This window comes from Lycorma delicatula, chromosome 2 (assembly GCF_047948215.1).
Source record: "Lycorma delicatula isolate Av1 chromosome 2, ASM4794821v1, whole genome shotgun sequence".
Lineage (NCBI taxonomy): Eukaryota > Metazoa > Arthropoda > Insecta > Hemiptera > Fulgoridae > Lycorma > Lycorma delicatula.
Genome location: NC_134456.1, coordinates 64,293,050 through 64,305,636, shown reverse-complemented (window position 1 = coordinate 64,305,636; position 12,587 = coordinate 64,293,050). Strand labels below are relative to the sequence as shown.

General features: G+C 30.6%; 1 protein-coding gene across 5 annotated transcripts in view; it reads left to right on the top strand.

The window, feature by feature from the left end:
• LOC142318865 (putative phosphorylase b kinase regulatory subunit alpha) overlaps positions 1-12,587 on the top strand; it is a 149,233-nt gene that overhangs the window by 28,357 nt on the left and 108,289 nt on the right. For all 5 annotated transcript variants that reach the window (XM_075355439.1, XM_075355436.1, XM_075355435.1 and 2 more), the window contains exon 6: positions 4,913-5,101. In XM_075355439.1, coding sequence (XP_075211554.1) covers positions 4,913-5,101 — 189 coding nt within the window. The remainder of the gene's footprint in view (positions 1-4,912; positions 5,102-12,587) is intronic.

The window sequence follows — 12,587 nt, the reverse complement described above, 5'->3', positions numbered from 1 at the left end:
TTAGTTTATGTAGACATTTGAATTTTGATTTCTTGAAAATGGTAACATACATATTTTTTTACTTATTATGCCTGCTCATATTTGTTTGTATTTTACATATTGTTTTGAAACAAATTTATTTTGATACTGCTGTAATAAAAAAAAAAAGAGTCATTGACCAGCTAATACATTATAATGTAATTAATTTATTCATCATATTTAGTATGTATAATATATAATTTATATGTTATAAAATATTTAAATACTATATTTACATTAAATCTATATTTTTAATATACTCGTATATAATACGATTTTGTTATATAAATGTATTATACATTTTAGTATTTAATATTATATGAAATATAAACCACCAAAACACATTAATTAGATAAGTTAATCTTACCATATTAATTTCCAATAACTAATTTTCATGGTATCTTGCATCCTCAGTTGGTATTAATTATGTAGCTGTTACATTAAAACATGCTGTCTGTTGACTTTGTCATCGTTTCCCAAATTTATCACAATATCTTCACACACACTGTCTGCTTCCCATGCTTTATTTTCTTCTTTAATTACATGTTGAATACAATCTTTCCAAGCATTTACAACTACTCTATTAACACCCATCAGTAGATTTTTTACATCACTTAACTTAAATGTTGTGTTATTACTCCCAATGTAGCTTTTGACTTGTGTCCATATTAATTCCATCTGGTTAAAATTGCAATGGTATGGAGGAAGATGCAGTACGACACAATTTTTTATTTTGCTACTTCATCTACTTTATAATGAATATATGTATGTTTCTTTAATTGATTTACTAATCTTATAATTTCTACTTTTACCATATCTTCAGTGTACCCAATTTTCTTTGATTTTTACTATTCAGCAATTTCTGATTTTTGGGTCAAAGTATTTGGAATTTTTTCAGTAGTTTTCAGGAAATACTATGGTGCATTATCCATTACTATGATGGATTCTTCAACAATTTCAATAATCTTTTTAAATCGCTGCATAAAGTTGTCACCATTCATTTTTTCATCATACTCTTGGGAAATTGAATTCAAATACCCATAAACCACTGTTCAAAAACCCATTTTCACCAATTACATGTGTTACTATTAATTATTTACCTTTTCCAGCCAGGGTTTTCACCTCAGTTAAACCTTTCATAAAAGCATCTTTTGCACTCTTTATTTTTTATCTACCTATACCTTTTCCCATATATATCCCACACTCATCCAAGTTTCATCTATAAAATAAATTGTCTTCCACTCTTCATAAAATCGCTTAGTTTCTCTTAAATATTCCCTATGGCATGAAATAATATCTTCACATTCAATCAGTAAAGAATTTTTTCTGGACATGAAATGAAAATTCATTGATTTTAAAACATGATGTAATGTACTACTAGAAAAATATGACAGTTCAGAATTGGTATTCACCTCATTTAATCATTTTGTTCAAGTTAGGAACTTGTTATTGAAATAAAACGAATGAATTTTTTTTCTGATAACAGTTTTAGTAAAATCGTCCAACTTCTTTTCAATAATTTTCAAATGCTTTTGAGTCTTTTTAGGGCTACCATGTTTACCATCAGTTTTATTATTATTATAATCTTTATTATTATTATTCTCTCTTCTGACTGCATAGGATCACTTTAGTCTGTCCATTATCCAAGTTTCTGATGGGACTGTTTGGGCCTTCTGATCCTTCCAGTACCTTTTGATACATTCCTGTCATTGTGCCTTTTCTAGTGTTGAAAATGTTCATGTTGTGATTGTGAAGTGAATGTTTTTGGTCTTAGTTTTCTTGTTTAATTTTAGCTGTGGTGTCGTCTGGTGTAAGGTCAATTTCCTTCAGATCTTCTCTTCTCTGATCCATCTGCATCCTGTCTTGGTGTTATTCGAGTTGAAATTTTACTGTACACTGTACTACCAGTTTCAGAAGTCTTGAATCTTACATCCTCATGATATGTCCAAAGAAACATAGTCTCCTCTTATGCATAGTATCAGTAATAGGTTCTAACGCTTTGTACATGACTTTGTTGGGCACAATCCACCACTACCCATCTTTCTGGTACTTTTTATTGATGTAGGTTCTTCCAATTCTTTTGATTTTCTGGAGTCTTCTGTCTTTGATTGTTTTTTCAAAGTAGGAGAGTGTTTCTGTTACATAAGTGGCCTCTGGTTTTATAACTCTGTTGTAGTCTCTTATTTTTACGTTTATTTATAGGTATTTTTTATTGTAAGTATACCAGGTTAATTTTTGAGTTTTAATTAGTTTGTTCTTCTTCGTTTGGATCGAGGTTTTTTTTGTTTAGGTTGTTTGTTACTATTTCTCCAAGGTATTTAAATTGGGTTGTTATTTTGATTTTATTACTGTTTATGTTTACTTCTTTTAACATCAACAGTTCGTGAAAATCAACACTTCGTGTTGATTTTTGGGGCATAATTTCTGTCTTATTGAATGATATTTTGTGGCAAATTTTATTTGCAATGTTTTGAAGTCCTAATGAGGGCTGTCATTCAGCATTCTGGTAGTTCTTCTTTGATCCAGATGTTCAGATTGATCCAGGGCAATTTTTGCTCTGATTTTCTCCTGCTGCTTTGTAATTCTTCATCTTACCCAATGCTTGGTAGACTTCTTTTATAATGGGAGGGTTGATGTATTCTGATGGTGGTATTATTGGGGTGTTGAAGTGTAGTTCTGTTGGTTCTTTGCAATTTAAGAGTTTGTTGAATTATTTAGCAAGGATTTCCATATTGTCTTTATTGTTAATGGTCAGTTTACCGTTTTCATTCTTTATTAGTAGGGTTGGGGATTTGTAATTTTGGAGCTGATTTTTGAAGGTTTTGTAGTAGTCTCTCGACTGTGTTGTATTGAATTCTTCTTCTTTATGGTATTCTTTTTATTCCCCTTAGGGTTCAGGTGATTTTTTTTCTTTATTTTATTAGATTTTGGAAGGATTTTTCTGATTTTTGGGATTGGTGAAATAGCCATGTTTGATGTTTTTATCCACTATTTCATCACATTTGCTGTTCCACCATAAATATTGTTTTTTACAGGATTTTATTAGGGCTAATTCTTCTGCGATTTGTTTAAGTTTATTATCTAGATCTTCAAGTTTACTCGTCATTGTTATATTTTCAGTTGCATTTTGGTAATTTTCATTCTTAATTAGTTGGGAAGGGTTCATTTCTCTTTTAGTTTTAGGGGCTAGGTTTTGTTGCGTTCTTTGAGAAGTAAATTTAATTTTCATTTTGACTACATAGTGATCTGAGCCTGGGTCTACTCCTCAGAGGACTGTTACGTGGTAGATCTTGTGGTGGTGTTTGTCCATGAAGACATTGTCTAGTTTTCATTCTCCTTTTTGGTTTTGATTTTTTGAGGTTTCTTCTTGAAATATATGGATTTTGAGATTAGGTTGTGGTTTCTACAGAGCTTGATGACTGTCCATTTTTGTTTTTTTTTTTTTGGGTGGACAATTTTTTGATGATGTTGTGGTACCTTCTTTCTCTGGTTAGTTGAGCATTGAAGTCTCCGATTAATTGTTTAACATAGTTTTTGGGGATTTTATTAGTCAGGTCGAGCAGATCTGGAATGTTTCTGTTTCTTTATGGTCTTTTGGTGAGTTATTTTTATTATTTAGTGGTTGCATGGGCAGTTTTTATACTATGGATTTTATTAGATGCTTTTAGGATGAATGGTGATATTCTTGGAGATTATGACGAATTCTTGTATGGCGTTTATCTTGAGGCTGACTGAAGTGCCTGTTCCAAACTGGGAGACATTTTTCAGCACTCTCATCCTAGGTATACCTGTGTAGAGCATATATCCTTGAGATACCATGATGTCCTGGTCAGCGATTCTTTATTATATTAAAAAAAAATTTTTCACTAACACCTTTTGCACTACTTTCTTTTTGAGCAATGTCTCTGACTTCAGTTTCAGGGTCTTGTTTTAAGATATATACGTTGTTGAATTTTTTTTTCAGAGCTTCTTAGGGTTTTCCCGGTTTATGTTTCATGACAAGATCACTCATTATTAAAACCTCTTGGCACAAAAACACAGGATGAGGTAAAACTAAGGAAAATAACACTGAATAAAACTGTTATAAAAGTGAACTATAAAATTATCATACCGTATGGAGTAACCCGATAACACAGACTGAAATACTTTCTTTCACTGAACTGAATAATGGTGTGAAGTATTACAAATCATGTATCATTAATAAACATCAATAACAAAGACTTAAAATATTTTAATTGCTTATCATTGGCATGCCACGGCACCAGACATGTGATAACTTACAGTACATTATTCGCACAAAACAATAATTATATACTTTCATGTGGGAGTGATAGAATGATTCAGCCTAAACTGCTGAGAAATAACTCATGTACGCTGAATTCATATTTATATCTGCTGCAACATTTCATGACACAAGGATTAGTTGCTTCTATGTCCGTTCTATGCTCAGGCAGAAATTTATAGTTTCCTTTTCATTTGTTTATAGTTGTCTTAATTAACTTGATATCTCTCATTTTCATGCCTTTTTGCACCTCAGGGAAAAGCATTTTATTAGAAATAATCAGTTTGTATTGTCACAGACAAAGTTTGGAATTATACTATTAGGTTTTTAAGTGCTCACTTGGTTTGATTTTATGAATAGAGAATGAAAAATGTACTTTAATCGTGAAGAAATGCAAGCTTTTACTCACATTCTTATTCTTTATTATTTGTATGTATTAAATAGCCACTTTTTTTCTATATTAGAACTGTGACAAATATTACTTAATGTAACTTATGAGATTTATTTATAAGCGTTATTGTTTAATTATGTACTACGATAATCATTTTGATTTTTTTTTAAACTGAAAATTCTAAACGTGACTAACTGTTTCATTTTTACTTCTTATTTCAGTCTATGTTACCTCGAGAATCAAACTCAAAAGAACTGGACAGTGGTCTACTATCTGTTATTAGTTTTCCTGCTTTTGCTGTAGATGATCCATCATTAATTCAGTTAACTAGAAATGCTATATGCTCTAAATTACAAGGACGTTATGGTTGTAAACGATTTTTGCGTGATGGACATAAAACTCCGAAGGAGGTAAAGTGAAATGAAGGTTATTAAGATATGCAACCATTTATTTTTTCCATTTATTTTATTACTCCATATTTATTGTTTCATTTTGGTTATATTTGCCAATCAGGCTAACTCATTCAGATCCCTGGCTGATAACCTCTACAGATAGTGATGTATAACATTATTTATTGCTCTTTATTGGTAAAAATTAATTGTTAAGTTTCAAAGTTCTTGTGAATCTGTTGTTTTTTAGCCATATGTTTTCTCTAATATACTATGATGTGTAACTATAGTTTGGTTAAAGGAGTGCTTTTTTCTACAATCAGCTGATCCATCCTTTTTCCCTTTCCTGTTTTGTGTTAAGATTAAATTATTATGTCAATACTGAAATTAATTTAGTGATATTGTGCTGTATTAATTGTTCATTCAAAATTATCAAATTAATTTGCCAAATTTTTTAGATTAAGCAAAGTAAATGAGAGATAAATAATATTTATTTGTGTGTTAGATGCAAAAAAAAACTCTTTTGTGTTGCAGTAAGTGCATAAGAAGGGCAGATTTCTGGTTTTAGTTAACACTGAAAATATACCCAAAAACCCAATTTTTTGCCTCTAACTCCTATTCCTGTGAACTAATTTGCTTGAAAATCAATACGGGGAGTTTACATCCTACCAAATTTCATAAAAATCTGTTGAAAATTGCACCCAGTAGAATGAAAAAAAGCTGAAAATGTACCCAAAAACCCTGTTTTTTGTTTCTAACTCTGGTTCCTGTGAATTGATTTACTTGAAAATCAATAAGGCTTTATTCCCAATACGTTTACATCACCCCCACCAAGTTTTGTCAAAATTGGTTGCAACTTGCATACAGTAGTGGACAAAAAAATCTTATACGTACATACATACATATGTATATAAACATGACTGTGCGCAGTAGTGATTTCTAATTTCCTTGAAAATGTATTAAAAAATATGTAACATAACTTCAGGAATTGATTTAGAACAATAAAATTAGAAAAAATTTCTTATAAACATGTATCTAAAAATGTTTATTTTTTTTGCCGTTTAATGATTTTCATTTATCAGTACATAATAAAATATTCTCCTAAAATTCAAAGCATTTATATTTAATCCATCATTTTCTACAAAATAAACCGTATTGTTACATTATCAAGATTTTAAGTGGTGATATTTCAGAGTATGAATCATTATCTTGGTAACATGTTGTTTCCCCAAAGTTGTTGCGGTTTTAAGTTTCTGTATCTTGTAAAAGAAAAATGAAAGCACTTATTGAAACAGGCACCATGTAATGAGAAACATTTTAAAATTTAACCTTGTAATAAAAGTTTATGGAGTTCTTGAATCATCTGTACACATCAATGCAATTATCCAACGCCACCAAGTACCATCATATATTCTACTAGAATATCAAAAATTACAGTTCATTTATTTGTGTGATCTTATGCAAGTGGTAAATAACATTGATGGGTATGGTGTACACAGTGAGTCACAAGCAAGTGGTTATTGCGATTATTTTTATTGTTAATTTCAATGCTAACATCTAAGTAATTTATTCTTCTATTTTTATCAATTTCAAAAGTAAATTTCAATTCATTATAGTAAGAGTTTAACTTGTTCAAAATTATTATTAGATGTTCATTATGTATAACGGGATTATAGACCACAAAAATATCATCAACATACCTTTCTTTTTCCTGTTTAGCCTCCGGTAATTACCTTTCAGATAATACTTCAGAGGATGAATGAGGATGATATGTATGAGTGTAAATGAAGTGTAGTCTTACACAGTCTCAGTTCGACTATTCCTGAGATGTGTGGTTAATTGAAATCCAACCTATCTAAAAGATTTTGAAAATAAAATTGTTTATGGCATTACTCATACTCATGATATTTTATTATGAACTAGATATGTTGATATTTTTGTGGTCTATATTCTCGTTATACATAATGAAGATCTAATAATTTTGAACATTTTAAACTCTTACAATAATGAATTGAAATTGATAAAAATAGGAGAATAAATTACTTAGATGTTAGTATTGAAATTAACAATAAAAATGAAAATAATCAATTTGTAACTTCAGTATACAGATAACCCACAAATAACAAAACCACAATACATAAATATTCAAATCATCCGTGGTCACACAAAATTAATACATATATACTAACATGATTATACAAAGTATAATGAAAATAAAAATAAACTAAAAGAAATAAATATTATAAAACAAATTGTTACATATTATGGTTATAATGAACCTTTAGCAAATAATATATACAAAAAACAAATGTCACAAATTAACAAATAATTCATATTTAATACCAATAAATAACACAAAAAATTGACAATGTATATTTAAAATATGTATCTACTGATAATATTGTTGAAAATATAACAAAGGTTTATGATAAAAATAAATTTAAGTCTGCATATTAGACAAATAACCATATAATAAAACGTTTAAAAAACATAAACATACTGATTCAGATGGTTTATATAATTTGAGTAGAATTTATAAAATAAAATATAATGATTGTGACCATATATGTGTAGGAAACACCACTAGATCGTTCAAAACGAGATTCTCTGAACATTTTAGATATAGAAATGGAAAACTGGGTTTCTCTATTAGTTTCTGACAATCTTATTAATAATACACATTCAATATCTGATAGTCAAACAAATTTGGAAATTAAAAAGTATAATATGAATACAAATAATAGGGGTTTAGACGTTTTAGAAAGATTTTATTTATATAAACCAAAAAGTAGATTTAATTTGATCAACCTTCAAACAGATTTTGAGGATGATAACGATTATAAAAGCTGCAATAGATGAGCACTTCTTCAATTTTGTTAATGTTTAATTCAATCTATTTGAACTCTATTCAGTAATGTAACATTGGCTAGCTAGACCACGTGTATATTTATTCTATTTAAATTATTTTTATTTTTAATTTAATTTATTTTTATTAATTGTCATCATATTTCTATATAAGTAATTTTTTAATTTTTAACTTACTTTTAATGTTTAATTTTATTTAAAAAAATTTAAATATTTAAAATATATAATACAGGGTTTTCATAAAAGAATGGTGCGGTTTCAGTAATTCATAGGAAGATTGTAGGGAAATTTCTAGGTGTTTTATTAGAATCCCTGAAAGCCTACAACCCAAAAGTTTGTTTATCAGCAGTTGTAACCACAACGTCAGTTCTTGTATTGTTGTTGCTGTGAGTCGAGTGAGTTACTATGTTCTCTGATAAAGACAAAGCAAAGTGTGTTTTATTGTTACCTGAATTAAAATCCGTAATTTTAGTTCAACGTGCGTTTCGACGTGAATTCAGAAGAGATCCACCCCACAAAAATAATATAACACGTTGGTTCAAACAATTCGAAGAAACTGGATCAGTTAAGAAACAGAAATCAACCGGCAGACCAAGTGTACCAGACGAATCGGTTGAACTAATTAGACAATCGGCAATTAGAAGTCCTGGGAAGTCCATCTCCCATCGAAGCATCGAATTAGGTATTCCAAAATCAATAGTTCACAAAGTTTTACATAAAAAACTGAAATTACACGCTTATAAAATCCAGATACTGCAGGAATTGAAACCCGATGATGGTATAAAACGTTACAATTTCGCTGTTGAAATGTTGGACAGAATAAGTGAAAACGAATCATTTTTAGATGATATAATTTTTACAGACAAAGTACATTCCATGTGAATGCATGTGTTAACAGACACAATTCACGAATAGGGGGCTCTGAAAACCCACACGCAATTATTGAGAAACGCGATTCGCCTAAAGTTAATGTTTGGTGTGGTGTGATGAAAAATCGTGTAATAGGGCCATTCTTCTTAGCTGAAAAAACAATTAATGGAGTTGTGTAACTTGACCTGTTAACCAATTATTGCTTTCCTCAGCTGGATGAACTCAAAAACATTCATCAACTTCATTTCCAACAAGATGGTGCTCCCTCGGACTTCAATGCATTGGTCACGGACGCTTTGAACGAAAAATTAGGAGATCGATGGATAGGCCGGCAAGGACCCATACTTTCGCCTCCAAGGAGTCCAGACCTGACATCTTGCGACTTTTTCTTGTGGGGGTACATCAAAAGCGTTGTTTATACTCAAAAAATTCTCGACCTAAACCACTTAAAAAACAGGATTAATGAAGCAATGACAACCATTAACGAAGAAATGTTAACCAATGTTTGGAGAGAAGTTGAGTATCGTTTGGACATTTGTCGAGCGACTAAGGGCGCACATATTGAAATTGATTAATTATATAAAAAAATGTTTGAGACGACAAATTTGAAAAATAAAAAACATAAACTGTAAGTAATTCTGTTTTAATTTAAACCATGTTCAAAACCGCATCATTCTTTTATGATAACCCTGTATATAAAAGATAAATCTAATAATGAAATTCTAACAAAGTTTTGTTCTTTTATAAGAAATATAAATAATAATATGTAATCTGATTTGAATAATTTAAAAAAAAAATGTAATGCAACTGATGATGTGAGAAATTCGCGAAAATGTTTTTGCACGTATAATGGTAAGTGTCATCCTACTTTATTTATTGTTCTGTACTTAAGTTGATCAGATAAATATAATTATATATATATATATATATATATATATGATTACGATATAAATTACATCTTGGATAATGTGAGAAGGATTTAAAGATCTATTGGGGTACATAGAGATTTCAGTCAGAATGCATGCCTTATGAAAAGAAGATTATGGCTTAAAAAAAATAAATTAAGAATATCTCTGCATGTAAGCTGTTCTAATTATTCAAAATTGACTGGTTGTTTAAAACTGTTTTATGTCGGAATGAAATCAGCTGATGGTAAGAGATGGAAATCATGTCGAAAAGTTATTGCTGCTATCAGGGTAAGGTATGATGGAGGTGGTATTCATGAAAAAAAGAGAAGAAAACAATGAAAGTTGTTTGCCAGAGAAATAATAATTGTATAAGTAATGCAGTTGCTGATGTAATCAATATTAAGTGTAAGTGAAATGAGAAGCAAGCACATGTTTTTTCTGTTAGTCAAAAACTTTGATATATTTTGTTTATGTAAAATCTTTACCGAAAATAATATAGCAGAATTTTGATCAAATTATTTCCAGGAGTATGAATTATGCTGGGAGTGAAGGTTTGAGTACCTTATGGTCTGGCTAAAGGGGAAGTTAATGATGGGTTTAATGATTCTGTATTAAATGATTTTTTTAGATTTTTAAATTTTGGAGGAAGAATTTACTTTAGTAATATTTAAATAATACAGATATTTCATGCTACTTGTTTATGTTTCTGGCAGAAAGGATAAAGAGTTAAATGGACTTCTTGGATTTGATAGACTTTTTTGATGATTATGAGGGGCAATAAAAATTTATTTTCATGGAGAATTGTAAGTTGAGAATAGCTAATGAGCAATACTGACAAAAGTAGAAGAAGACTGATGTATGTATTAGAGCAGTGAGGAATTCTAAAGATTGCATCCTTAATAGAAAATGGATGCATGTTGGATGTGTGTAAAAATAATAATTTAATAGTACTGAATGGCTGATCTGAAATGGATAAAAGGAGGAGTTCATGTTTATAAATCAACAGGAATCTTCTGAAATTGATTATTACTGTTTTATGGCAGGTTGTTGTTTATATATTATTAAGGAATTCACAGAATCTGAAATATTTTTAGCCCATATGTCACTGGAACTAGTGATATCAGGGCAGGAAGATGATGCTAGAGATATGATTCAGTCAATTTTACCTAAATTAAAGTGGGAAAATAATGGAAAAGAAAAATATCAAATGGAGATGAACCAGAGATGTTGTATTTTGGATGAATCGCCCCAGAATTCAAATGAGGCATTAAAATGTTAATTAAAAATTACGTATAAGGAAGGTAGAGCTTATAAATGAAAGAGTATAAATTACTGTCAGTAAAAGGAAGGTTTTTTAATAATGTTATACAATATTTTAAGGGTCCTACAGAGTCAATGGTTTTTTGAGATGTATGAAATTAGTGAAAAAAAATAGATTTAAAACTGATACAGAAATAAATGCTTGAAAATGAGATGATTACTTAAAGAATTTACTCATTGCAGTAGAAAATTGTTCTCAGATATCTTACACACCACCATATAGAGTAAATGGAATATCAGACAGGAATATTAATTTAGAAGATTTATTGGTGGTTATGAAAAAGGTTAAAGTGAATAAAACTTCCTGGAATGGATAGGATCAGAATGGTCAGGTGTCAAAATGGCCTGTGTTTCTTCTTCTGTGTTTCTGGCCTGTGGCTATTACCCAGTCATCTGCATATCTGAACTTATGGGATCTAGTGTCAGGAATGTTGGAGATATAGAGACTGAAATACAATGGGGCCAGAATGGACCCTGAGGCAGCCTGTTGTTCTGCATTTTTGAGGAGCTCTTGTGGCTACTCAATATAACTTGAAAAGTCCTACCAACAAGTCATAAAGTCTTTCTACATGGAATTACTTGTATAAGTTTATATAGAAGACCATGTCTCCATACAGTGTCATAAGCAGCAGAGAAGTCCATAAACACAGCTGATGTTTTCAGATTTTTGGAAATCTGCTTCTACGTAAGTTATCAGTGAGGGGTCCGAGGTTACTTGTCAGATTGGCTGAGTCCACCATCAATTTGTATGACCTTTCAGATTCTTTGCGAGTATAGCTAATAATTGATTAAGCGAATAATTCAGTATAAGTTGTCAGTGACATTATCTGGTCTATGCAACTTCTTTCTGGTCTAACGCCAGCCTGCTTGATATGAATCCTCTCAAGTATTTTGCTCCCAATTCTGTTATTTAAGAGTCTTTCAAGGAGCTTGTATATTGCGCTCGACAGAGCTATTAGGCAATAGCTTTTTGTGTCGTCACTTGGCTTACCTGGTTTTAGAAAAGCAATGACATTTGACCTTTTCATCTCACTCAAAGTTCTTCCTCTCTTCATGATGTCTGTGAAGAACTGGACTAGCCAGTTTTTCAGTGCTTTAAATTCATGTTGAATGAGCTCTAGATGAGAACATGATGTGGGTTGCAATCTTGTCTGGGAGAAGGGTTGTATAGGTATTTTTTGTTTTAGGGCTATCGCCTAATTTCTTCAATAGTGACCAAGCTTCTCTGCTAGATTTTTTAAAGTCCAGATTAGCAACTGTTTCCGCCCACTTCTCTCTTTGTGCTGTATCCATTTTGTGCAATAGGTTATCAGCTATTTCTCTGTCGCCTTTCTCAAGGAATTCCTTGTATTTTTCTTCACATTCATCATTCCACCCTGGTATGTATTCTTTACGGAATCCTCTGGGACTGGTCTTTTTTGTGGTTTAGTTATTGCTCCTATGAATCTGTGGTAGTTATTGATCACAGCTGGGTTTCATTCCACGCATTTATCAAGCCTGCTGGAAAATCTCCCCTAATCCTGCTCTTTTATAGTTTCGTCTTG